At 46.4% G+C, this 27,912-nt stretch overlaps 3 protein-coding genes across 3 annotated transcripts in view; all 3 read right to left on the minus strand.

Annotated features, from left to right (window-relative positions):
- Window positions 1-174: 174 nt before the first annotated feature.
- Window positions 175-6,822, minus strand: LOC129383837 (multidrug resistance-associated protein 1-like). Its single transcript, XM_055068760.2, has 5 exons — window positions 6,548-6,822; window positions 5,165-5,332; window positions 4,281-4,462; window positions 1,703-1,778; window positions 175-189 (listed from the first exon to the last, which is right to left on the minus strand). The coding sequence occupies exons 1-5, from the start codon at window positions 6,761-6,763 to the stop codon at window positions 175-177; spliced, it is 657 nt and encodes a 218-aa protein (XP_054924735.2). The 5' UTR covers window positions 6,764-6,822.
- A 40-nt stretch (window positions 6,823-6,862) lies between these two features.
- On the minus strand, window positions 6,863-12,583 carry LOC140213202 (ATP-binding cassette sub-family C member 2-like). The gene is made up of 5 exons (XM_072284359.1): window positions 12,389-12,583; window positions 9,852-9,998; window positions 8,942-9,038; window positions 7,332-7,534; window positions 6,863-6,895 (listed from the first exon to the last, which is right to left on the minus strand). The coding sequence occupies exons 1-5, from the start codon at window positions 12,551-12,553 to the stop codon at window positions 6,863-6,865; spliced, it is 645 nt and encodes a 214-aa protein (XP_072140460.1). The 5' UTR covers window positions 12,554-12,583.
- A 10,994-nt stretch (window positions 12,584-23,577) lies between these two features.
- Window positions 23,578-27,912, minus strand: part of LOC129383838 (uncharacterized) — an 8,684-nt gene continuing 4,349 nt past the window's right edge. Inside the window, exons 4-5 of the mRNA XM_055068761.2 lie at window positions 25,495-25,608; window positions 23,578-23,906 (exon numbers count right to left, since the gene is read on the minus strand). Coding sequence (XP_054924736.1) covers window positions 23,771-23,906; window positions 25,495-25,608 — 250 coding nt within the window. The 3' untranslated portion in view covers window positions 23,578-23,770. The remainder of the gene's footprint in view (window positions 23,907-25,494; window positions 25,609-27,912) is intronic.

Genomic DNA, 27,912 nt, shown 5'->3' on the forward strand with positions numbered 1-27,912 from the left:
AAACGGTAACGCCATGCTTAAAGTGGCCCTGAAACACTTTTCTAAACCAATCACAGAATGGTCTCACCGTTAAAGTACGTCGTCCAACGAATCTTGTGCTGCGAGAACTTTTCAAATCCTTCGATTATTATTGGAGTTATCGCACGGATACCCGACTTTCGCTTTTCGTCTCTGCTAGCCCGTTGGGAGCTGCACAGCGGAGAAGCAAAGCGGACAAAGCCACGGTCGGAAGTTTAGTGTCGCTGTGGCGAAAGGGCTCGTCGCGGCACCATGTGACGGCCGCGTTAGACTACGCAGCGTGCCGCTGCCATCTTGGATGTCACACGTAGCAGACGCATCTACGCGTAGGGAAAAGATGAAATGACTTTTCTGTCTTTTTTTTTTTTGAGATCGCAAACATGTATGTTTTTCGTTTATTTAGCTCAAAACGGGCAATTACGTGTTACTGAAAATGTTTCCGCGATAACGGACTCCGCCAATAGCGTCGGTCGGTCAACTGCTTTCGATGATGACATTGCGAGTGCAAGAGCAGGCGACTTTCTCTGCTTACGACATAATATGGTAAGTTCTTTGCTGCGTGCAGCGCAATAATATCTGGCTCGCACGTTGGCAACGTTTCAACAACGTTGTCGACATGTGAGCCAAATATTACTACGAAACGTTTCATCAAACTATCACATGTCAACATATCGACAACGTTTTTTTATATGTTCAGATTATCAAATAGTGTTTCATGGCCTCGTTAAGGTTATTTAGGAGGAGACGTGACCCCTTGTGGAAACGTTGGCTCCAGGCTTAGACCTCTCTTGTTCCGTTCGTTTGGTGTATGCATTAAAGCACGACCATGTCTTGTGGCCTACTTCGGTTTGGCAGCAAGTCATATCGCTTTTCACAAATACAGTACATGTTCATGAATTGCTTAAGTGACGTTGAAAATTATAGCTTGTCACAAGTACGGCGTGGCAAGCACAGGTTAGTGTCAGCTGCTGCGAAACGTGTGACTGAAGATTGCTGGAGAGGGCTTGGTCGGACAGTGGACATAAAACAAGGTGATGATGACAAGTACCGTCGCTAAAACAACCGCCTTTGAAAATTTGATGACGACATATTTGAAGTTACCCTGTAATATACCAGAATTCAAGGTTCCGTGCAGAGATCATCCACACTGTAAACGTGCGCGTCCCGAAAGCGTTCTTCATAAATAATACCTCTCTGGGGTTTAATTACAAATCAACAATAATTCATTAGAATAAATGCCATTACAATACTTAGTGGCCTAAAAAGTCACAAAGTTATTACTGTACTTACAGCAGTGTCTTTCCTTGCATGTGTGCTGCCATAATGGGACCTTCTTATTCTATAATTCAATAAATGCGTGCTATCACTATCATAAGGCGATACATCGCAGTCGAATCGAAACTTACGACAACGTTACGTCCAACTTAACGCTTTCTTTCAGACAAGCACTGAGTGGGGGACTTGCTTAACGAACTTTTGCTTGTTTGAGAACCCCTTCATTATGTTTCTGTTCACTGCTGCTTCGATCTGCACTAGTCGCCGATGTTTAACGAAAGTGAATACATTTAAAGTATTTAATATTACACAGGTCATATTTACCGCAATAAATTTATTTAGTGCATTAAACATTTTTAGCTAAGTTTAAGACACCCCTGTTCCGAATAACGGAATCGACGTCATTCACCTTGTTTGATTGATCCATTTCTTCTTCTGTAATTCGTCCGGCAGCGTCGTTTTCTTCATCCTGTTCAAGCGCAGTGCTTCCAGCATAACCAAGAAAATAACAATAAACCGTATAAGTTTTAGTTAAAACCGCTTATGAGTGACTGGTCATGGAGAAATTTGTAGCGCGCACAAATTTCACCATGAGTACATACCATCTCGCCCAACTATCAGTTCTGCTGAATGACTGGTGATTAAGGGTCAGCGGAATTTGAAGCTGAGCTGAACAAAGTATACAATCTTGGTGTGACATGAAGTACTATACTTATCTAGAACAAAGCATCTTTCTCGAGAAATTCGAACGTTTCAAAAGTTTAGAGTTACCAAGTTTGATTTGCACTATCGTTGCCAGGAGCTTGAGGGCCGACTTGCCGCAGTAGGGCAATGGCTATGGCGCTGCGCTACAGAGCTCGAAGTCGCGAGTTCGATCCCGATTGCGACAGTCGCATTCTGATGAGGGCGTAGTGCGATAGAGCTGTTGCATCGTGCATTAAGTTCACGCTAAAGATCCCCAGGTGGTCAAAATTAATCCGGAGCCTCTCAATACATCGGCGTGCCTCATTGTCAGGTCGAAGTTTAGGCACTTAAAACTCTAGAATTTAATTATTGTCACGTGGTGGTGACGTTGAATAACACAGTAGCAATACTGTGAACGACAAAACTAACTTTTATTGGGCGAACCTGTGCCCACAAAACAGGCTACACTTATAGCACAACGATAGCGGCGAACACGGTCGGCGATCGTCGAAAATCTGATCAGCGGGTCAAGCGCGTCGGCTTTTATAGAGCAGTCGTCGAATGTTCCAGACTAATCGTTGGGACCCGCGTGCCTTCCACAGAGTTCTACACCATTCGCGTCAGGCGATGAAATCAGGTAACACAAGGTTCGGCGGCAACAGACAGCGGATAGAAGCATCGATAACTTTCCAGAAACTTATGACACATGCAGGCGCGTCCCGCGCCGTGCGACAACACCTGTCAGGCGGCGAAACGTGGTCGCTAGATAAAGATAAGTACACGTGTCATTATTATTTTTAATTTTCGGGGCCACTGAATAAGAGTACCTCTAGTAAGTACGTTTTCTGGCATGTATAAGCGCTTTACGCGGCTATCTCTCAGTATAGAGAGTACCTTATATGCAGATTATACGAATATTTGCTTAATATTTGAAAATGAAACTGAACTTTAGAACATAGCTCTTGCCGTTATACGAAAGCTGTCCAACTGGCTAGAATCGACTGTCTTTGGGAAAACATAGATAAAAGTAACTACATTGTCTTCGCCGCTACAAACATCCGATTAACGAGCGCTATGTAAACTTTGATGAGTGTCCCTCGCAAAGAGTCAACGTGCAGAAATATTTAGAGTTTATCTTGACAGCCATTCAGTATATAGTCACTGCCTGCAAGAAAACCACAACACTTAATAAATAACGCGTTTACTTCCCATTACATACTGTTCGGACTATCTATATTAGCTTCATACATTCGCATATTTCGTTCGCATTTACCGTTTATGGACTCACGTGGCCCATCACCTCATTATGCCCATTATACTGTCGCGCAAAATGCTGTGCTTCGAGCTATACGCTCAGCTCAAAAGAATGCAGTCGTTTAGATACGCTTATTCCATGCTTAGTTTGAGGTACTACCCGTAAACGAATGCACTCATTACCATTTTCTCACTTTGATTTAGAAAATCATGCTTAAAGTTATCTTGTGCATTAGTAAAAATTACATGGAATACTTCATGCCCTCTACGAGCATCGACTCCGATACTCCAAACGCGCGTGCTAATTATGGCTCAATTTCCGTTTCGTATACTGCAGCTCACTTGTGGAAACAATTGCGGACAGATGTAACATCGCAACAGTAATTCATCTGTTACGAAACTAACCTTTGCTCTTTCATGTTTGCGTCCCTCAATCAACAAAAACACAATACAGCTGGATTGTAGCAAGCATTGCTTTTTCTGTATTTATTCATTCAGACGCTTGTTGTGCTTATATGAAAGCGTTCAGTCTAGGAACTCATTGAAAGGCTTCTACGAGAGAGCTACAAGGTCCCACCTTTAAACAATACCCTTCGTGCAATAAAGAACTTGTGATACTAAAGTAAAACCTTTCAAGTAGGTCGCATTACTAGGATACCAGGAGTAGGCATTACTCTGACAGGAGGCTCTACCGGCCACAAAAGAAGCCACAAGGACAGAAGGACTGCGACGCCGCCGCCTTGTGCTCACGACGTTAACACCTCGCGACGACATGGATTTTACAGCATCTGTTCAGGTCTAGCTGTTTGTTTATCAGCAAAGATAAGAATTAAATTGCATTCTAAAGACGGCGAAGGTTAAACCTAGTACGTTTGAACAACACTTTCTCCGTCGTAAAGGCCTCAACACGAGAAAAAGTTATTAGAAATGTGCCACGTGGAACCTAATCAAGGTTTCAGTAACACGGCTGTTAGGAAGCGCACGCAGTGGTGCTCATATTGTGTGCAATGATACGCGCGCTATCGGAGGCTTGCCGCTTAGTACCTTACCCGTCGGCGGCAGTGGACGCCAGCAGATTTTGCTTTAAAGCCGCGTGGAAATTCTGCGGCGACGCTGGGTCTTGCAGCAGATCGTCGACAGATGAGTACACCGTTGCCTTCTTGCCATGGACGAATACAATTTTATCCATGTGACCCAAGTACGTTCCTTGGTTGCAAACCATAATGCGAGTCTGAAACGGATGCATATTGAATGAAACACTCCAGCTGAAAGCGTCAGGGACAGCTATGTCAAGGCGAATGCAGGCGCAACAGTTAGGTACAATTGTAACAACAAAAGCAGTATGCGATTCACCTACTTTAAGACCTAACAACTATCATTTGTGTAAAGGACAACGCTAACAAGTGACAGCTGCATTTTCTATCATGTATCTTTGCCCCGTGGTCTTGACAGGTTGTCATTAAATTCATGGTACCCATTTATATTTGCTAAATTTGTGCGCCAACTGCTTTCTCTCCCGTTTTGGTGGATCGTTAACAAGCTTCTAATACGTAGACATAGATATTTGCGTTCGCTTAGAAGATTAGTAAAATCCAAACTATGGCTTGACTTAAAAGCAATAACCGGGCGCAGCGCAGGCTTCTGCCATTGATCTCTGCTTGTTTATGTCTGTGGATTGTGCTTGACTGAAATGGAATAACCTTTGCTTGATTGAGGACAGGCAATATTATAAGAACTAAACATGTTTTCCTTGAACCATTCAGTCCACTTAGTGCTGATACTCGCCGCGGTGAGTCAGTGTGCACATCAGTGTTCTGCTGCTGAGCGTGAGGTATCGGGTTTGATTCCCGGCCACGGCAGATGCGTTCCATTTGGCACGGATCGCTCGTGTACTCGTGTACCCTTCTACAGAAAAGGAAGCCCGGTAGCTCACCTTGTTCCTGAGAAGGGAGGACGGACCCAGGACATCGCGGAAAATGCTGTTGGCCACCGCGGGGTCAAGTGCGCTGAGCGGGTCGTCGAGGAGGTACACGTCACTGTTGCTGTACGCCGCGCGAGCCAACGATATTCGCTGTTTCTGGCCGCCGCTCAGGTTCGTTCCCTGTGACCGAATGAACGAAGCAACAAAAACATATAATTATGAATCCTTTTTGTTGTGGGGCGTGTGGTGACTCATTTGTTGTTGAGATTTCAAATTCTGATCACACTCACTCTTGCTCAGTCAGTCACTCGCTGACTCATTCGCACACTTGATCACAATCAATCAATCAATCAATCAATCAATCAATCAATCAATCAATCAATCAATCAATCAATCAATCAATCAGGATAAATTAAGATGTGGCCACTTTTAGATAATATGGAAGAAGTCTTACAAGCCGGAAACCTACTCCCTCGGACAGTGCACCGGGTTAAGATCGCTTTAGCCATGAAGAAATGTACATGTTTGGGCTAGTTGGCTCATGAATTCAGCAGAGAAATCAGCGCAGTGAAAAGGACATAAGAAAGGGGCATAGAACGGCGCTGACAAACAAACAGCTTTTTATTTTTCCAAGTGGCATTTGTATTCTGTATGATCAACAAGAAACAAGCAGAAAATATTCAGCAGGAACGAGCGTGGAAGCGATGGGACGAAACCACTCCAACAGGAGGGCCATTTCCTTTGGAAGGAGTATGCGGGTTGTTTACGCATGCATCGCCAATTTTTTGGATGTGGGAGGCTTCTGATATCAGTCATCTTTGAGAGCTGTGTGCCTTTCTGTTTATGACCCCACGGTACAAGCTGTGGTGTTGTTTTCAAATTGCGCATCTATTTTGGTTGTGCTTTGCTCTTTTGCTCTATCCTGCTGACTTTTGATTGTAATTATGTATCATACTGTGTTGTGCTGTTTCTCTACGTTTACTTGTGTTTGTTGAATTCCTTTTGTCAACTGCTTTTGTTACGCCCCCCCTGCTTGGTCTTGCGACTTCAATATGTTGTAAATAAATAAATAAATAAATAAATAAATAAATAAATAAATAAATAAATAAATAAATAATTAAATAAATCTGTACGTGTGTGTTGAAGGCTTCCGATCTCATTAGCGCGCGGCCATCATGACCATGATGGGCTCGCAAAATACTATAGGGTTCCTGCGCCGGACGGCGATGGACATCGGCACCAGCGGCGAACATCAAGATGACCAGGGGAGCGAGCCTATATAACATATATCGCTGTAAATAAACAAAAAAGAGAAGAAGAAAAAGAGAAAAACCAGAGCATACGATTTGCATCTAGCGAAGCTGCGCTCCAAACTAAAGCTATGCCTATACGCACCTTCTCTCCCACCTCTGCCACGTCCCCCGCTGGAATCTTGTTGAGGTCGTTCATTAGCTGGCAGCGGCGAAGCACGCGTTCGTAGTTGCCCGGATGCATGGGCCGGCCGTAGAGAATGTTGTCCCGTATGGTCATGTTGTGCACGTTCGGCAACTGAGGCACGTACGCTATACGGCCCTGAGAGGACAAGAAAGAGGGGTTGGAGTCGTGGCGCATGGCTGGGCTTACTGCTGTCGTGACTGCCGCGCGCACGCACACAGAGAGAGAAAGAGAGAGAGAGACTAACAGGGTGGAGGTGGGCGAGGCAGCATTTCACTACACGATGCAGCTGTCGTGGGGCTTCTGACCCTTCAGACGTGTGGATGGCAAGCACAAGTTTGTTTCAACCCCCCGAGTGTTGGAACTTATGGCAAACCACGGGAAATACCTTCAGCTGGCTGCAGTCAGTGTGGCGATCATTTGCAACGTAACCTTCGTATTTTTGACAAAGGGGATACATGGTTCAGACGTGTAAGGCTTTGAACTTCGCATTAGTGGTGCTCTTTAATTTTACGCGAATTCATCAGAGCATCTAGGTCTATATATTTTTTTCATAATGGCGCAAACTTACTAGGTCGCTATTAGCTTATCCAAGTGAATACAGAAATGCAGCAGCGCGCAGCAAGGCACAAAGATGGAGAAGACAGTCTGAAAACGTTTTGCGCCATAACCAGTCAAACTCAAATGGATGAAGTCAACTGTAACTCACTAGGGACCACTCACACGACCGAGGCTGCATGCTCACCCTGTGTGTAACACTGCCTTCTAGGCACTGCATATCTCCAAGGATGGCCGACAGCAGCGATGACTTGCCGCTGCCGACGAAGCCAACGATTCCAACAAGTGATCCGGGTTCGACGTTGAGCGTCACGTTTCTCAGCAGTGGCTCAGCGGATTTTGCCGGCGAGCGGCTCCATGCCAGCGTGCAGTTTTTCAGGCTCACGGCTCCTGCAGAGGAATTTGGAGCAACCGTTGTTGTTACTTGCGATTGCAGGTTATACTTATTGTATGGGCACTTAACAGCTCAGGAACGTACTAGAGCTTTTTTTTTTACCGATGACCTTGAACTTACCAAAGCTGTCCCCAAATGGGTACTTTTCAAATATAAATCAACTGTTAAATGCACTTTTTAATGAAGATATTCCATTAACTGCGGTGCCCGTTCAGATGCGTAGCGCTGAGTGGACGCCCACCGACAGAGCGTGCAAAACATCTCGCACGACTCGCGTCTCGCAATTCTGTCAGTGCCACTTGTCTTAAGCGCCCTGTTTCTCAAACGTGTGTCCGACATGTGTAATCACGCAAAGTATTTTTCGCGATTGCAAGTTACAATTAGTGTTTGCACTGATTTGCATCTTGTCTGAAGCCTCTTGTACACCTGCTAAGCTCCGAACATTAGAATATATTTTGGGTACGAGACCGCGGGCGAACGGGCGGGGGGGGGGGGGGGGGAAGAGGTACAACGTATTGATTAAAAGCGTACCTCGAGCACACGCTTTTTGTGGAATATGTATGCATTTATTGACGGTGGTTTAGTCTTATACGCAGCACACAGGCAGCACCAGCAATGTTGGTTCAAACAGCACTTACAGCGCATACATAGACAAGGGATGCGCTGCAAGAGATGTTTGAAACAATGGAATATCAACTAGCCCGTACACAAACCTTGCTTCAGCAACGTTGGAACAGCCTAGACTGACAAGACCCTCATCTTGTTATATCACTAAGTTTTTCAGTGACTTTGCTGTCGCAGGCTTCGCCTGCTTCAGGAGTTTGTCTGTATTAACTTGCTTGCACCCTTCCACTATAAGAAAACTTCCATCCGGAGATTCGGACACTGATGAGCGAAACTTTTTAGCGAACAGCGCTTTGTTTTCCGTAAAACTAGACGCAACAGTCGAAAGATCGTAAAACGCTCCCAAACTTCTTAGGTTTGCGAAAAACGTGGGAGACCTACGGTGATAGCATTATCTGTAAGTATATAAAAATAGATACGGGTGTTTTATACGAGTTCTAACTCCGTAAGCTGAATCAAATCAAACAAACAGAAAGGAAACGATGAACAAAGAATAGTAAGAGCAACACATAACATTCACGTTGTCGGATGCGTTGTGTTCCCCTGTCAGGACCTGTCGTCTATTGCCTCTGTCTGTCCTGCATTGTCCTGAAACTTAAACAAGTATCTTTGATTTAAGCGAAGAAAGCCCAAGAAATAGGAAAGTGAGTGTACCCGTTTAACTTGGAGTGTAAGCAGCAAACGAAAGCTTACTGAAATTTTCACAGCTGACAGAGCAAAGCGAATGTCAGCAAAAGCATCCGCCTGACTCAACGAGCACTTGCTCAGCAATCTCGTACCCTTCTGACTGAAGCAATCCTTCACTTGCGACTGCTTTTCCTCGCCATATTCTTCGGCCGTGGAAAATTCAGCGATGCGCTTCAGTGCAACTGCGCCCTGAAAGATGAGAAACGTATTTAGGTGGCGCCGATAGCACAACATTGAATATCATAGTTTTCCGCAAAAATATACTACAGCCTACTGCCGTCAATTCGGCCCTTGCGATAACGCAAGATTTGATCGAATTATCCGAAAGTTTGCATTAGGAAATGATGGAAAAATTAAACTTACGAATTCGAATCCCTTTTCATTGCTGACACCGTCTGTAATAAGTTTTTGCTTCCGGCTCTTGAAGCACAACTCAACCAGCATGCGGCGAAGAGCGCCGACATGTTTAAGCGCTGCCCCGCTTTGACACCACACGAAACAAGCGGGAAAGCATGGCTCCATGGGCGGAAGGAGCGTTGGCCAATAACAGATAAAACGAAAACAGCTTCAAATGAATTTATGAATTTAGGTTTTCAAGCTTTTGATAACCGCTGGGCGTTTGAGGGGATGCCCGTGGAGGCCGAATTAACCAATGCCCTTGCTTTCACGTTCGAACTAAACGGATTTTAATTTCATAATAATGATGGTTTCTCGCCGAAACTTTCCGGCGCGTTCCATTTAAGTGGGAGGTCGTATTAACGGATGTCGCAATAATGGGATCCGACTGTATAGGGAAATATTGCGCTAGTGTCTATCGGAGCTGCAAGTATGGGGGCTAAACAGCAAATAAAATAGGAAATGGGGATGGTGTGTGTTTGGTGTTACTTTTATTGTAGACGTGACGTATTTAGCGAGTTATTACAGGCGTGGGTAGGCGAAAGTGCAATCTTCAAGTGCATTAGATGAAGGAAGGAAATTGCGTAGCTATAAAAGAGAGCGTACCTTGCTGATGTTCCTAAAGACAAGAGCAAGGCTGTTGGCAGTCAAATCGGTGATGTACAACAAAGAAACGCACGAGAAAGACAGCTGAGGACTGAGGGCACGTTCAGGCTCGAACAGAGACATAGTTGAGAAGAGGATAATTGTTGTCTGAAAAAAAAAAGAAGCGAAGAAAAAGAATGAATTAAGAACACGAATGATTGCCTTCAGTCGGTGACAACCCTAACAGTTCAGTGGCGAAAATACCGCTGTAGACTTCAACTAGAATTTGTATGAATTCGCCAATATATTCGCTCATTTCCGTTACGTAGTGGCAGAGGCGAACTTCTGTCAACATCGACGTCTCTCGGGAACTAGGTTCTGGTGCGCGAAGGCACAGAGGATAGATGCAGTTTGCTTTAGTGGGCGGCGATTGTGCTGAACTGTAGGATTGTTACCGAGTATATATGTTATCGTGTGGGGGGCTGCTGCTAGCCAATCATTCTGGGGCACATTTTGCCGCAGCCGCTGCAGTAGGTTTTACCATTCCATCGCTTGCAATATTTAGTCATTTCTAGAGACCGAAAAGAACCTACGCAAGTAACGATGGCCTGCGGTGCTAGCAACTGCTTAATTGGCTAAATTTTCGGCAAGTGCGGCAGCAGCAGCAGCGAGCGAAGTGACCTTCGCGCTGTCTATCGCTTCAATGCGAGAGCGGCGAGAACACAGCGCGCACAAAGGTATAAGCCGTCTGCAGGTCCCTCTAGAAATACGTCGCGCGCGAACGCGAACGGCGGTGCAAAGTACGCGCTTGTTGGCGAAGTTGAAGCCGACTCCCTCCCTCTCGCGCTGCCTGCCCGCTTTCCTCCCTAGCGCGTGCGATACTGAACCGCGATCGTCTGTTCCCCTTGCGGCCGGTCGCGGATTACGCAGTTGCTGCCGGAGTACAGTGCCGCCCCCTCTCCCTCCCTCCCCTCCCCCCAGGGCCTTTCGCGCGACGGAAGACGGCGCGTTTGCTCTCCGCTTTGCTCCCCCGCGCGCGCCAGACTGAGCCACGATCGTCGGCTTTCCTCGTGTGCTTTCGCTCATACATACAGCATACGACACGCGAGGACGGCATGATCACCTTAGGACTTTATGCTTAACGTCACTGCGACGGCGAGGGCAAAAATGTGTCTGGAGTCTCCATATAATTGCTATCGCAATAAAATTAAGGCGCCCAAATTGTTGTTTTGCTTAACGTGTAGCAAGTGTTTCTGCCATAAGGAAATACTCTGCTTATGTCGACTCCTCTATCTGTAATGTTATTTTCAGTATCTCTTGGAAAGCGGGGTATGCAAATTTTTTTGTCTCCCCGCTGCCAGACCACTCGCTATGTCACATATTGAGACCATTGTGACACATTTAAATATCAATGTGACTAATATTGACAGAGAAAGCGCCTGGCGCTCTGTTTAGCTCCTGAGCGACTCCAGCAGTACTAATAAACAAACCGTGTCACTCGCGGAGTGGCTTTGCTTTGGCAATAATAGTACCATTTGTTAGTCATTCAAAGAGCGCCTCGTACCCACATGTTTAGATACCATTCTATGGTATCATCGATGCATCATGCGCTAACACCTGCAAAGTCTATGCGGATGTTGCTGTCCTACCAGACAGCAGGAGAACATCATTCCTCAGTACTACGCATAATTTCATCAGTGGTTACCAGCGTTATTTATTTACGGAAGCCAGCGCTCAAGTAATGGTACTTCAAGCCATTCATGACGCTGTGCAAAGTGTCGCATCTAAGCTGCCTACAGTCAAACTAGATATGTTCACTGATTCTTTAGCGGCCATCCAAGAACTCAAGAAGGTTTACGAGGCGATGTAAATCTGCGAGACAACCCACACTATGTATAGTAAAACAGTTACTTGCGTCAAAGTACACTGGATTCAAGGCCATGCTGCGAACCCTCACAACACTGCTGCTGACTAGCAGGCGCACTTCCCTCCTAATCCATATCTTCCGCCTATTCCCCTCCCACATGAATCCCTTAGCTCACTCCGAGCCCGTCAAAATTTTCTCCGGCAGGACACGCGAGCTTTTATTCCACCGTGTGTCTACACCTTCTCTGTTCACTTTACTATGGCGGAGTTAGTTGCGCTTAGGAGGCGTCGGGCCGGGGTGGCTTTTACACCGGCTGTGTTCTCAACGTGGTATTGGTCTTATTTACCACTGGGTACTACGTTTTCATACTGCTCACCCCCAGTTATGGAGGAAGGTGCGTGCCTAATATAGACATATATGGCCAGGCTTACAATCGGAACGCTCGCATCTCCTACTGCAAGCCTGCCTTCGCTACAGTGTCGCAACCAGCTGTGACCGCTGGATACATGATAACAGATTCCACAAAACGCCCCTCCAACTCATACACAACACAGCTCTCACAGCACACATATATTACAGATATAGACATAAAGAATTGTGCCTTAAGGGCAAGTATTTGTCGCAATAATAATAATAATAATAAAAGATGCCATTCGACAGCTCTTAGCCTAAGTGAATATTTTTATCGTACCACAGTACTGCAGGAGCTGCACAGAGCATCGAGGACAGCGTTGAGCACATTGATTGCAAGCAGGTTTCTAAGCTCCACTTTCCTCGATCGAAGCACGTTCTCTTGCAGGACATCTTCCCAGGCATACATTTTCACGACCCGGACGTTGCACAGGAGATCCGTCATTGACTTCAGCCTCTCGTCGCGAGCATAAGTTTCCACGTCCTGCGGAAAAGTTTGTAGCTGTTTTGTTAAGACAAACAGGAACGCAGGCCTCTTAAGGGTCGACTATCCCGAAATCCTAAACATTAGGTGGTGGTGAAAACTTTACTTTTTGTCCGACAAGTTAATAGGGTGGGCTTCACGTTGCCTGGCCGTCTGCCACGAGCCCCTGGGCTCTGGCGAAACATTTCTAAACGTTACTCAGGAAACAAAAGGAAGAAATGATCATGATAACAACAAACACTGCATACACTCCAATACAAGCCGCAAGCTTACAACTAATTTCACCACGGGCAGAGCACCAGAAGCATGATCTAGTTATTCGGTACAGTCACCACATCACACTGGAAGTATCCCACATAGCTCTTATTAACTATAAGTGACATCCAAACTTGCACGTTTGGTTGGTAACAACTTCACTTATAGTCCTGCAGAGCGTTCGCCTACGGGGCCTTGGGTGTCCCACCTGGGAGTCCAAGTGAGCCAGTCGAGGCAGTTGACGACGCCAGTTAAGGTAGAGTGGATTAAGCCAGAGTGAATTGGGCGAATTAAGGCAAAGTTAACTGAAATAGAGTTGAGACACTCGAACCCACGACCATTGGTGGCAGTCGAACCTGTGACCGTTGGTATTAATTAGGGCGATGTTAAGTAATACCAGTTTCTAAGATATAGTTAGGGCACTCGAACCCGCGACCTTTAGTGGGAGTCCAACACAGTGCCTTTGGTGTTCATTAGGGCGAAGTTAATTAAGGGAGGGCGAAACAAGGCGCATATTTAGTTACGATAGAGTTCATCATGACACTCGAACTCACGAGCACTGGTAGTAGTCGAACCCACTTACTTTTGTGATAATTATGACGAACTTAATTAATAGAGTAATTAAGACACTCGAACCCACGATCGTTGGTGAGAGTCGAACCCTCAACTTTTGGTGGTGGCAATGCTTTCCCATTCATCCACGTAGGGATAACTCTTTCTTTCTTTATTAGAACATAAGATATACAAATCAGATATTTCGTCAACGCAGCGCCCCTCAAGTTTTCATTATTTGATCATGTAAAAAACAATTAGCTTATTACTACTAAACTTGTATAATCAGCCGTTGTGGCTGTCCGCAGGTCAATGGGTAATTAATTAGTACTAATGGGTGCTACTCATCAGCAGTTCTAGTGGTCAAGAGGTCGATCCGTGCACTTTAAAAATAGTAGGAATAAATCCAAAGCACATTTTTCCATATACAAGGTGTCCCAGCTAACTTTAGCTTGAGCTTAAAAATATGCGAATCCCACGTGGCTGGCTAGAACCGAGGTAATGTTATTTGCCGTTACTTGGAGATACTGAAATTATTGTTTCATCACGCCTAATTAGATAATTATTCCTAATTATTTAATGAACTTCGAAAATATTATAGTTAGATTAGAAGTGTCAATGAGAAAGTTGTAGAGCGACATGAAAAGCTCCCGACACAGCTTTTTGTTCCTCAGTACGTACTACATAAAAGTTTTTCCGAGCGTGAAAGCAGGCCGGGAATACATACAAAGTGCCTCGAGCGGCGGGATTCTTTCACATTCGGAAAAACACTTTTATGTAGCACGTATTGAGGAACTGAAAGATGTGTCGGGAGTTTTTCTTGTCGCACTACAATTTTACCATTGACACTTTTCATATAATTATATACTTCAGAAAGTTATTAAATAATTAAGACTAATTACTTAACTGGCGGATTTGAAAAAAATATGTGAACATCTCCAAGTGACGCCAAACAACATTACCTTGGTTTTGTTCAGCTACTTGGCATTCGCGTATTTTAACACTCTGGCTAAAGTTAGCTGGGACACCCTGCAGTACGTACAAACTCTCAGAACTTCATTTCGGGTTGAAAAAAAAAAATTGAAGCTAGCGCCCTTTCTTTCATCAGAGCACCACATTCACAAGTGCAATGTTAAAACCTACGTGAGCTTTGCTCGCTTGCGAGCATTCTTGCGCATTCAAGGCAGGTTCTCGCTGCAGGAACGGAGCATAAATATGCATTCGCGTCACCGAAGAAAATTGGATGACATGGGCCGCAAACTTGTCAAATTGCACACGGCATTGAAAACGCACAATAGTGTCGCAAAAAGCACCGAGACTGCGGCAAAACACGCGTGTAATGAACACGGCCAAAACGCGTGAACAGCCGTGGACAGCGCTTCGCCGCCCCGTCCGCGCCGTGCTGACCGAGCAAAGTGCGACAGCAGCGCCACGAGATGCGAGGATCGGTGGTGGGTCCACGCAGTCACAGGAGTTTGAAAACTGAACCTAGTCTAGTAACGTTGGCTGGGGCTACGCAAGGCCCATCGCAGTGAAGGGGTTCCGGAGTTAGCACGGTGCACATAATCTTAAAGATTAGAAACACAACACATAACTGGCGCACAAACAACATGGGACTGGCACTCAGAGGAAGTGCATGAAATCATTGTGCACTAAGAAGTGATGGGAGCTGACGTCATGCCTCAGCTTATCAGGGCAGGACCACGGCTGTATGTCGTGCCAGAAATTTGCTTCGGAGCAAAGCAAAATTAAGATGACGGTTTTATTTTTTCATGAGAGTGTATAGCTGCTGCAAAAACAAGCTCGTGGAAAAAATAAAAGCGGCTAAACACACATTGAAGCGACCCACGTGTAGAGAAAAGGCAAAGCCGATGCGCTCAGGAAAGTAAATGTACCACTTCTAAATCAGCCGAATTGGCAGTCGCGGCGTCTGCACAAAAACAACAGCAAAAGACAACCCTCAGATTTCAGTGTACCCTTATTTTTTGTGGGCTCGTAAGCGCCGTGAAACACCAGCTGCTGCCTAGAGGACGTGTTCGAATGGGTCTCCATCTGCATAAGCGCAATACTGAGTCCTCTTCATCGCATCTTCATTGGCTTTCTTGATGACCGACGCTGGACTTCTACGGCAGACATCCGTTATCCTTGCCTTGAGCTCATCTGACGTCGTCGTCTCGATTATGTAAATATGATCTTTCACAAGAGATGGTGTGGAGAGAGGTCAGGTGACCCAGCCGGCCAGTTCACAGGCCCGTTCCTTCCAATGTACTGGGCATGAAAACTCACATTCAGCCAGCTTCGTGCTCGGCTGCTGCTGTGTGCTGGCGCCCCATCTTGCTGATGCCACATAAGTAGAAGACGTGACAGCGGGAATTTCCCTGAGAAACTCATCCACCACTCCTTCAAATATTTCATCCACGTAACGCTTTCCAGTCAGTGTCATCGAAGAAGATGGGATCGATTATAGCACCGGCGTAAATTCCGCACCACACATAGAACGCCCACTGATACTGGTGCCGAGTGCGCTTCATCCAGTTTGGATTGGAGTTACTCGAACAGTATGCATTGTGCAAATTTACTTAGGTGTTTCTGCAAAGATTGGCTTCATCTGTGCACATGAAGTTACTAAAAATGTCCGTTGACTTGTCGGCTTTTGTGAGGAACCAATTCAAGAAATCTAGGCGATTCTGCAGGTCCCTATTTTCCAAGCATTGGCGCTGGTTAAGGTGGTACGAGTAAGAGGCTGAGTGATTTAGAAGCCTCCAAACTGGTGAGTTGGAAACTGGCACCTGGGCGGTCAAGTCTCGCGCGCAAGCATGAGGGTTTGAGGCCATAAATGATAGAACATCCCTGCGTAGGCTAGGACTCAAAGATGGAATCCTCCGCCGCAGTTTCTGAAAGCTGCCGGTGTGTCTCAACTTTTCATAATTTATTATTATAGTCGACGCGTTTAGACTACCGCCACACTTCCATGACTGATATATATTTGCGGCCTTCCTCCTGTTGCCATTTGCAGCTCCCAAGGCAAGGGTCATGTTTTCCTTCTGCTCATTAGAGAAAGACATGGCAACTGGGACGAAACGGAACGTACCTTTAAACCATTGCGCTGACGTCAATTCGTTGTTATCTGTAGGTTTGGTGGCATAAAAAAAGTACCATCCATGCACTTTATCTACGCTAAGAGAAAAATATCACAACTTGTTTTCAGGTAACACCAAACGCGACGTGTTACTTAGGCCGGGGCGCGGCAGGTAAGGCTCGATCATGATGTTTTTCTTATTTCCTCTATTTCTTTGTGACTAACTCGGAGGGAGCCTGTCGAGGGCGTTGCTTTATGATGCGGGTGGGAGTGCAGTCACGTGGTATTTTTCAAATTTCGCAGGGTTTACTTATCAATCGGGAAAAATTAGTGAGCAATTAGTACGTCGCAGGAAATACCGCATTTAGATGTCCCTTGGCTGTGCCTACAAAAGCCTCATTGGCACTTTGATAATTAGGATAGTACATCTCGAGTTAGATCATTTATTACAATGACCTAAATAACTCTCAGTAACGAAAAAGTTATTGGCGGCTACTCCGCTCTGATGTAAACAATATGCACTATGTTTTCTTCGAGTAACGCAGTTGCTCTTCTTTTAAATCTTGGTGCATTATAGTTAATGGAGACAACCTGTATATATGACCTTTGCAGGCAAGTGACGATGTTTCTATCCCTAATGAGTGTTGTAACTTATTAAAAGAGTTGCTCTTTTTTTCCTTAGTCGTGAGGATGGCTTACTGGAAAGGGAAGCAATACTGAAACACATCTCGTTCACGTGATTTCACACGCCGTTGGTAAAAGACTGCCGAAGGGGTCACTGAAGTCTGCAGCTCCTTTCAGGGTCAAAAAAGCATGCAAAGCAATTTGGAGCGAGGTGAACATTAGCAACACACTCATTCTCTAAGCATAGGGCATCCATACCTTTTGAGATAATTGTTCATTGGCTACCTCCTTCTCTTTCAAAAATATAATAAGCTTTGTCCTGTATGCATATTTAAATATATTATGCATGTGCAGGGTGTTTACAGCGGAAATTTAAAAAAAATTGTTGAAGTTAGAAAATATGGATGAGGCAGCCGCCTCTGGTGGGGGGGCTTCTATTGCGCTTCTCCTCCTGTTGTCAGGATTTGAAGAAATAAAGCGATAGTATGAATGAAAGTCCGTGCACGTCAGCGCCGATAATGGCGCAGTAAGCTAATAGACCCAATAAAATTTTAGGTGAAAAGGCAGAGGCAAAACAAAGGAAACCTCAAACGATGTGGGTGACAAAACTCTGGTAATTACGTTTTAGGTGGGGGGGGGGGGGGGGGAAGGTAGGCTTCGGCATCGTCGAGGGAGAGGGCGGGGGGCTTGCCGTCCCCCATGAAACCTTTGGAGGGAGTGAGACGGTGGCCAGGAACTCCCGGTATATGATGAATATGTGGCCGGTGTGCGTCGACAGCTATACATGTAGTTAGTGGCGGATCCCTGGTGATGGCAATCGTTGGTAAGGTTCAAGCTCAGCGAGATGGCCCCTGTCATATTCGAAGAGTTCGGCCTTGGACGCTCTGTAGTAAACGTTAGTTTTGCCAGTGTTGGACTCTGCAGCAGTGGCGTGCTGCATCGCAAGTTTCCTAGGAAGAGCGTCCTGTGTAGTTCAAGCACATGTGTCAGGAATGCGCCCCATGTTTTACCTCCGAGAAACCGTAGTGTACGGGTGATATAGGCAAGGCTTTTCTTGACGTATAAGGTGTGGAGGCTCCGCGAAAGGTCTCTGTCGGTAATAGCACTTAGGAATTGGTAAAAATTTGCATATGAGATCGCTTTGTGATTAATGTAAACGGGGTACCAGGTCCCAGACTTGTGGGTAAAAGCCGCTAGTCGCACTCCTCGATGGAAATGCTGAGGTCTTGATCCCGTATGTACGTCGATGTTAGAATTGCTCATTTTTGGAGTCGTGCGCGCGCCTGAGGACGTGGTACTGCCGAGACTCACGTGCATGTGTTTTCTGTTTACAAGGAAAGATTTACTGCCTTTAGTAGAACCTCGCCAAGTCCATTGATCGTCAGGTTAATTGAAGAAAGTTGAGCTGGGAACCCCGCCCCGGTCAAATGTCATGACATGTGTAATCATGCAGGGGCGCACTTAGCACAAAGGAAGACGTCTTGAATACGTAGCTCAGCATCCATCGAAACGTTCCAATATTCTCTAGAGCATCAAGAATAGCTTTGGACGTTACGTTATCACATGCGCCTTTCACATCGAGGAAAAGCGCAACCGATAGACGCTTGGTGTGTTTTTCTTACTGTACGAGTTTTACGAGGTCGATGACGTTGTCAACAGAGGAGTTGATGATGATGTGTGGCGATCAACAGAGGAGTGGCGTTTTCGAAATCCAGCCATGGCCTCAAACTGTATATTGTGGTGCTCGAAATACCGATATCATTGTGGGATTATAGGTGGAAGCAGTGGCGTAGGGAATGCCGTGTAGGGCATAGAGCAGGTAACCGTTGTTCTGTTAGAGTTACAGAGTTATTATAGTTACACAATTACAAAACCTACTTAAGCAAGCACTTCAAGATTTTTTTTGCACCATTGTTAACAATGCTTCCGTAGAGAAGTCGAAACGTCTTAACCGGACGTTTTAAGTCTGGTTAACCTCCCTGCCTTTCTCTCATTTGCATCCCCCCCCCTTGCTTATAAAGTTATTTTGGTCGCTGTACGTATTTCCTTGTCATGCTCCGTCCCGATCAGACATACTTCCATCGAACTCTCTATTAGTTACAGAGTGTATGCCAAGGGGGGCGAAATTCAGTCGAGGATGGCAGACGATTGTGTCGTAATGAGAATATAAAATTAGCTGGGCATAAGATGGGGTCAGGGGTTATTTAATATCACTGGCAGAAACTTCACTGTGCAGTGGATATGAAATAGGTCGATGATGAAGCTTAGGGTCGGAACCTACGCAGAATAATTGTCGAACCAAACAGCCAGACCCCAAGGAGTACAGTGCGAGCTCGTGAACTTCAGTTTGGCCACTGTTTGGAAATAATACGCGCTTGTCTCACTGATGGTTCAGGGCGACTGGTAGTGGCTCACCCAGAAGTGCTTTTGCGCGTACAGCAAGGCCAAGGGTGCGAGGAGCGTAACGAGCGCCCAGGCTGCGCAACACGTCGCGGGCACGACTCCCGCCCTCTCCGACAGCATCCAGAAGAGCAGCGGCAGCGTCAGGGCGCCCAAAAAAGGCACCGGCAGTGTGTAGACGCAGTTGCAGAGCTGCAGGCAGTCCACGCCCAGTATTGAAGCCACGTACCCAGTGGGTTGGGTTGCCGCGGGTGACAGCATCGTCGCCTGCGTGAACGCGATACGGCATGAATAGGGCCAATTTTATCGCAACTCTCTTCAACACGAAAAAAAAAAGAACAGAAAAATCAAAGTATGGAGTTCTCATCTTATATGGGTCCTTAGGAGATCATGATGCTATTGAAAAGAGTTGTTACAATGCATATCCCAATATACGATTAATTTTTGCGGTAGCAATTATAGGGAGAGTCCAGGCGAATTTGCGCCGTCGCCGTCGGCGTGATGTTATGCATACAACGTCCGAGTGCGTTAAGAGCGCGAAGTTACAACGTGGTGATACGGCGCGCGCTAGGGGTGTGGGCAGGTGAGTGGTGCCTGTTCTCCTTTAGCCCCGCCTTCGCGGCGCATGGCTGTCCGCGCGGCTGAGCGCATACGCGACCCGCGCTCTCTATCTTGGAGGTGATTTTTGGTGGGCGCAAAAGTTGCGGGAACAGAGAGGGTCGGTCGCTTCGTATGCGCCATCTTCCCTCGCTCCTAGTGCAGGAGCGGTAGCGTAATGTCAGGTCTTGGAGGCTCCTTTTGGAGCGGAACGCAGCATGAAGCGTTCGAGCGTTCGTTCCTTTCTGCCTGCGCTCTTCAGCACGCCAGCGTTGGTGAAAGCGAGTGTTCGTGGTCGGCGACTGTTCATGTTTGACTGTGTGCGCGTAACGAAACACTTGTTAATTTCACTTGCAAGCGAACGTTCGCTCCAATTTATGCAATGGATAAGACTGCAAATCCTACTTCGAGCACTTGTCTAATACTTGGCTATCGCCATCAATGGTTCGCTTTTCTGGCGAAACGGCAACTTGTGTTTTTTTTTTTTAGTGGTACAAGGAAAAGGTGACGTGAACGTAAAGGCACCTATGCGCTTGCTTGCACGGTAATCTTTCTACATAAGGTGTACTTTGCGGCGTGCGCTTCGGGGTATGCTGTTCACGTGCACGTCACGGTTAGGTCGTCAACCATGCTCTGTAAACGAAGCGGCTTTAAAATTCCTGTCCGCCCGCCCGTCTAACTTTGTCTGTGTGTGCATTTGTTCGTGTGTATGTACGCGCGCGCGCGCGCGCGCGTGTGTATGTATGTATGTATGTATGTATGTATGTATGTATGTATGTATGTATGTATGTATGTATGTATGTATTGTGAGCATTATATTACCCCTTCATCTTCTTCATCTGTATATATTCATCATCATGGCCAGCGTCATCGTCTTCAGCAGAACCTTTCTCTCTAAACGTCTCGACGATGTTCTCCGTGCGTGCAGTACCATCCATAAAACGACTTCCAGCTACCACCCTCAAACTAATGGTCTCACAGAGCGCTTTCATCGCACGCTGTCCGACATGATATCTATGTGCATCAATCCTGACCACACCAATTGGGATGTTATTCTACCATTCGTCACTTTCGCATACAACACGGCCGTCCAACGCACTACGGTATACTCGCCCTTTTTCCTCGTGTATGGTCGCCAACCGCTCACTATCCTCGACGTTTCTTTCTTCGGTGTCCCCGTGCCTTCGTCCACATCAGTGTGTGAGCAGTTCGTTTCGCGCATTGCCCGGTGTCACGAACGTGCCCGCCTCAATACCGACGCCAGTCAACAAGACCGCAAAATTCGCTATGATGCATCTCACCGTGTCGTTTCCTTCCACCCAGGAGACGAAGTGTTACTGTGGACCCCAGTTCGCGCTCCTGGATTGTGCGAGAAATTTCAGTCCCGTTTTATCGGGCCCTACATTGTTCGGGAACAGACTTCGCCAGTTAACTATCGTGTCACTCCGTCTTTGGACGGCCGCTGCCGTTCCACAGAGATTGTGCATGTTTCGCGTTTAAAACCTTTCATACGGCGTTTCCCGCCATAACCAGTGGCCAGGTTGGCCGCTTCCACGCGCGGGGGAAACTGTGTGAGCATTATATTACCCCTTCATCTTCTTAATCTGTATATATTCATCATCATGGCCAGCGTCATCGTCTTCAGCGCGCGACTGGCACAATAAACTGTTGAGGCTGAACAGCTGTCTCGCAGTGTGTGTGTGTGTGTGCGTGTGTGTGTGTGTGTGTGTGTGTGTGTGTGTGTGTGTGTGTGTTTGTGTGTGTGTGTCAAGGCATTCGTTTTATTTGCGTCCATGCATGCTTCTTTGTACACGGTGCACCAATATTAAGCGGAACACTAGGGGCCAAACTGACTAAACTTTTTATTCACAACAGACGTTGCCATTGCCGGCCATTTTCACTAACAGATTGTCCTACGTCGCTACTAGCTGTGACCTATCCTTACGTGTACGTGCAGTTCTAGTGTAGGAAAATTTTTGTGATCAGGGGCGCAGATATTTGTTTAAAGGTAGTAATTTCCCTGTTCCTGAGCTGAAATAAAGGTTCCGTGAATTCATTATTTGGTAAGATATCGTGTATTGAACATAGAAGCTTCAGGAATTGGGCTGGGATGCAGTGTAAGTATGCCCTTTGACATTATTGCATATACGAGACATGACACGCGACTTGAACTGCGGGGTGTTTTTGGACTATGGCCGGGTCCTGACTTTAAACTGCGTTCCGCTGAGATGCGTAAAGCACTCCTGTAGGGTACAGGCCTCAATCAGACTCTGTAAATAACTTTTCGGTAGTGAATTTCGTGCATGCGTATGTGCGTTGAAGCACATACGCATGCACTTTTTTTTCGCTCCCATTCGTTCATACCTCCTCATGCATCACACCTGGAGTATCATGCAAAGCCTGCTGCCAGGCCAAACTCTCCAAGTAGCATTCATAGTTCTTTCTCTTTCTCGCTGCAGCGACTGCATAGTTTTGTCTCTCCTCCACAGCGCCTGTGACTGTCTGGTTTGCACTAGTCACGCGTTCTCTGACGAGAATCACGAGAGTGACGAGCATTGAAGCGAACTGTCTGGCACCTTTCTGAAGATCACTCCCTGCAGAAGCGCCCGGAGGCGGCTCCCGGTCGTGGTAACCAGATCCATGTTGTAGGAAGACAGAAGGCACTCGCCAACACATGTTGCCATGAACAGTAGCGACGAGATCAGCAGGTCGCTTTTACCTCTGCTGTCGATCAGTAGTCTCGGAAAAGGGAAACAAAGAAAGAATGTTACTCTGACCGCTGGTACAAATTTACACGATGTATTTCGTGAGCACGATGCGCAGTTAAAGGCTCTGTGATATTGCTACTGGTCATGTGGTGAGTCACGGGTGAAGCTAGGAGCGTTTATGAAATTATCGAGGCAATTTGAATTTAATGTGGCAGCGGACCGCGGTGACAGTGATCCGCAGAAATTGTTTTTCCAAGTATACGAGCATAGACGGGGGGTGTGCTTTGCACTTCACAGCTGCAATATTTTCTCCTGAAATTGTGTGAAACTGCGTCGTCATGAATCATTAGATGCAAGAAATTAGCTTCTGCGGGTGATTCCCTAGTAGCCATTCTATTTTGCGAGGCCGCGAAACCTTATAGTAAGTTGTGCATAGAATTAGGCCCATAGGTCGGCAAACTCATGCATAAGTCTAGTTACTCAGACTCGAACTGAATGAGCCTGGATGAGTAGAATTCTGGTGAGCTTGAGTTCGAGTGAGCCTGACCGAGTAGCATTTTGGTGAGTCTGAGTCCGTGTAAGCCCGGCTGAATTGAATTACGCGGTCATTTTATGAACAAACTTCACAAGGATTTCTGTTTGTCTGTGGTGCAGTACATTCTTGCAGAGACAACAAAGCACAGTGCCCCTGGCGGAACAAATGCAGCAAATGCAGTTTTTTATATTTGCTGCTTTAACCCACATTTTGTACACATATTTTTTTTGTCCCGTTGCAGTCATTGACTTTGGGACCCTCGTCTGCACACTATTTGTTGTTCACTCATTGTTTTTTGAATCACGAATAAACTGAAACTGAACAGTGTTGAGAAAACACGCAATTTTAGTATATTTATCTAACTCCTCGCGTTTCTGACTTCGACGGTGCTATTTTTCATGTTATAAGGTTGACAGCTGCGTTTATACTCACTCGAGAGCAGGAACCCTTGCGTATATGCAGAAGTAGTAGGCCGCAGTGGTGAGCAGCGTGCGCAGTACGTCGATCCACAGCACGCAGAACGCACGCCGCAGGAATGCTGTCTTCGGCGATCGAGGTGTGCGCCTTGATTTTTGGAATACGAGAAAACAGAGAGTTATGCTCATCGCCCAGAAGACGCTGAGCGTTCGCTTGGAACATAGACTGCTGTGTTTTTGCAACGGCTACCCGGTTGCGCTGCAATCCATAGCAGCGCCACCTAGCGGGACGTTTATCATGGAGAAAGCAAATAAACTAGGAGATTGTATTACGGCACGTAGCGATCACTGGCAAGCGTACTGTTCGTGAAGCCACGCTTTCCACGTTTTAGGTAGCAGCTCTTAGGCTCCCGCTCCTGCGGCGAGCCTTCAGGGTCGGCGTAACCTAGCGAACGTACGAGCACAGCGAGAGATGAAAGAGGCAAGGCGGAGCGCAGCAGGGGATGAAACACGCGAGTATGAATGCGGAAGAGGAGGGTAGGGCGAAAGCGTAAGAAGAAAAGCATAGTGCGGCGACGATGGATATGAGATGGCGCCAGAGTAGCGCGCGTCGTCTGTTTACCGATGATGCCACGGATCCCATATATGGAAACAAAGTGCTGCATGAGCAGAGATCTGTCTGCGGCGGCTGCTGTGAATCGCGCCCACGCGTCAACCCGCGCGCTGCCTCTCGCAATCTCCAAATCAGCGAGGCAGTCGCGCCACACTTCGCTCCGTTTGCAACGTGCCGCACGAGACAGATTGTCCGCGCCAGCCAATATATCGCGAAAGGAAAACACGTATAGAGCTTCACACAAATTTCCGATTAGGGAATGTCGTAATCGTCGGTGAATGCTTATTCTCTCGCAGCATCCGTCTAACACGTGACCTCTGAAACTCAGCGTATTGGCCGAGTATGCTTTAGCTCCCTGTAGGCTTTAATGAATGCGCGCTTGATCGACCACCCCGCCGTAGCTCCACCTGCAGCGATTGAGAGCGCTAACACTTACAGCGTGCACTGACGCGACGATCACGTGGTAGATCAATACGCCTGGCTTCAATCGTGTCGAGCGATGCTCTCTAATTATTTCCTTCCTCCATGACATTTATGCTTGTTGAAGCTGTAGCACGGGCACGCCAAGCACGTAGTGCAACTGCATGGCCAATGGTGACGGCAATAAAAAAAAAAAATCATCATCCCTTCAACACTGCAGTGAAGAAGGACGAGCAGCGAAGCTGTGGTGCGTTTAGCTCAATAAAAGTGCCTATATATATATATATATATATATATATATATAGGTATTGTTATTATTATTATTATTATTATTATTATTATTATTATTATTATTATTCAAGCGAAGCTTGTATTGCCTCACTGGTGTCGGCGTCGGTGTTGCCGTACGACAAAGCTGTGTTTTGACAGCGAGTGTACGTGGTCATCGAGTGAGATGGGATCATGTTTGTCTCTGCGCGCCCGACTCCATGCTTGTTAATTTAGTTTGTAAACGAACGTTTACACGTTTGTAAGGCTGATAAAACTACTGTACTTATATCATATAGCTTCGTATAGCTGGCGAACAATTGATTGCTATCGCACTCAATTCTTCCTGGCGGAACTGCGGCATTTATTGTGTACCGTCAGATGCCGCGGTATATTGTTGTAAAAGTGAAAGTCGAAAGAGTAACTATAAGCTTACCCTCTGGGCAGCCGTGACATGAGAGCATGTACCAAACGCTTGCAGCGCACTCCTCTTCGCAGGTGTGGGATTTGCAGCTTGGATTTCTCTTTCCTCCCCGCTTCCTTGAAGGTCCTGTGACAGGGGAAGGAGGGGCACCTCTGAAGAGCAGCGACCCACAGCTAGCACGCGGGACGACAAAAAGCAACAAAATGGACACCGTCGATGGGACAACGGACAGACGTTTGTCTGACCGATCCTGCCACGAGACATAGGGCCTCTCCGCGTGAGTGGGCAGTCCCGGTAAATGATTCTTTAGAGACTTACGCGCGCACAAAGACAGGACGTCCAACGAAGAAGGAACACACATGTGCAAACTTCAACTGGCTTTTATTGGGACAGCGACACACACACACACACACACACACACACACACACACACACACACACACACACACACACACACACACACACACACACACACACACACACACACACACACACACACACACACACACACACACACACACACACACACACACACACACACACACACACACACACACACACACACACACACACACACACACACACACACACACACACACACACACACACACACACACACACACACACACACACACACACACACACACACACACACACACACACACACACACACACACACACACACACACACACACACACACACACACACACACACACACACACACACACACACACACACACACACACACACACACACACACACACACACACACACACACACACACACACACACACACACACACACACACACACACACACACACACACACACACACACACACACACACACACACACACACACACACACACACACACACACACACACACACACACACACACACACACACACACACACACACACACACACACACACACACACACACACACACACACACACACACACACACACACACACACACACACACACACACACACACACACACACACACACACACACACACACACACACACACACACACACACACACACACACACACACACACACACACACACACACACACACACACACACACACACACACACACACACACACACACACACACACACACACACACACACACACACACACACACACACACACACACACACACACACACGCACGCACGCACGCACGCACGCACGCTTTCAACATGTTATACAGACGTGATGCAAGTTAAAAGCTATGTTGCGGAGCCTCTTGCGTCATCGCTAGGTAGGGCGTCGCTTCCCGCACTTGAAAAGAAGCAAGGACGATGCACACACTAAGTGCCAGTACGACTGAAAATAAATAATCGATGTGCAGACAACGTGATGCAGCGTGCGAGTATATGTTTTACTATTTGTACCTGTGTGCATTTGTGTGTACTAGCGTTCCTGCTTGCTTACTGCTAATGCGGGGACGCTTCTTGCATGTCACCACGTGCAGTATTAATGATAGCGTCAACGTAATTTAACCTCGCGATATTTTTCGCTATACTAGTCGACCTCACGCTGTGTTTTGAGGTCCGCCGTAAAAGAACTGACATAAAGGAGAGTCACCCTCGTGGTGGGTGATATTCGCATTGCCATGTATGTTCAACGAAGCAAAAAGAATCGCCATAGACGGCTACGTAAATGTTTCAAGGGTGAGATTTGTGCGTAGAGCTTTGCACATGGTCGCTATTACATAGAATACAGGCGGAAACACGCAACATGTATACGTAGGCATTACATACGTGTTCTGTGGCTTAGTCGCTTGACATTCGTGCTTCACACTTGGATTCCCAAACCATCTGACTTTCTGGCATGTACGCGTATGCTCACTTCTATCGGAAATACTACGTAGAATTCCCATCCGCCAGTGTAATGCCGCGTCGCGACATATTTAAGTTCCTTATCGTAGCTCTTTTGCGGGCACTCCGAGGCACTTATATATACTGTGCCCCATATTCTAAGCAGTTTTTTTCTTTGTACCCGAAACCAAGATATTACGTACTACAAAATAACAGCAACTTTATCTATGTGACTAACTTAAAACTCGTAGCTAGTAGCACACTTCTCAGCGACAAAGTTGCGTAAGGCTACCGATGCTGCTTACGTGCAATCAACATTTTATTTAATAATTAATTAATTAATGCAATAATTCATTACTTTATTTAGTTGTTTATTTATCCAATTCATACTGCGAACTCGCGGTCTGTGCAGGGAGGGCAAAATAAACGAAAGAGAGCAATGCACGAAACAGGCAAACACAAAAAAGTTCAAAAGTTCGTACCAAATTATCACAAAAGTTATGTAATGAGGCAATCGACCTAAACAATAGTGGAGTTGCCTTTGCCTATCACCGAGAGTAGCCCCAAATGGCTGGGACAGATTAACGACATTCTCATGC

Source organism: Dermacentor andersoni, chromosome 9 (assembly GCF_023375885.2).
Source record: "Dermacentor andersoni chromosome 9, qqDerAnde1_hic_scaffold, whole genome shotgun sequence".
Classification (NCBI taxonomy): Eukaryota; Metazoa; Arthropoda; class Arachnida; order Ixodida; family Ixodidae; genus Dermacentor; species Dermacentor andersoni.

Coding starts and splice junctions, on each gene's coding strand:
- LOC140213202 (XM_072284359.1), bottom strand. CDS start 12,553: ATGACGGATCTCCTGTGCAACGTCCGGGTCGTGAAAATGTATGCCTGG. Junction 7,535..8,941: donor GGATTGCTTCAGTCAGAAGG/GTACGAGATTGC, acceptor ATTCCTCTGCAG/GAGCCGTGAGCCTGAAAAAC. Junction 6,896..7,331: donor AAGGCAGTGTTACACACAGG/GTGAGCATGCAG, acceptor ACACGTCTGAAG/GGTCAGAAGCCCCACGACAG.
- LOC129383837 (XM_055068760.2), bottom strand. CDS start 6,763: ATGCGCCACGACTCCAACCCCTCTTTCTTGTCCTCTCAGGGCCGTATA. Junction 5,333..6,547: donor TGGCAGAGGTGGGAGAGAAG/GTGCGTATAGGC, acceptor ATTCGGTCACAG/GGAACGAACCTGAGCGGCGG. Junction 4,463..5,164: donor CCTCCCTTCTCAGGAACAAG/GTGAGCTACCGG, acceptor CATCCGTTTCAG/ACTCGCATTATGGTTTGCAA.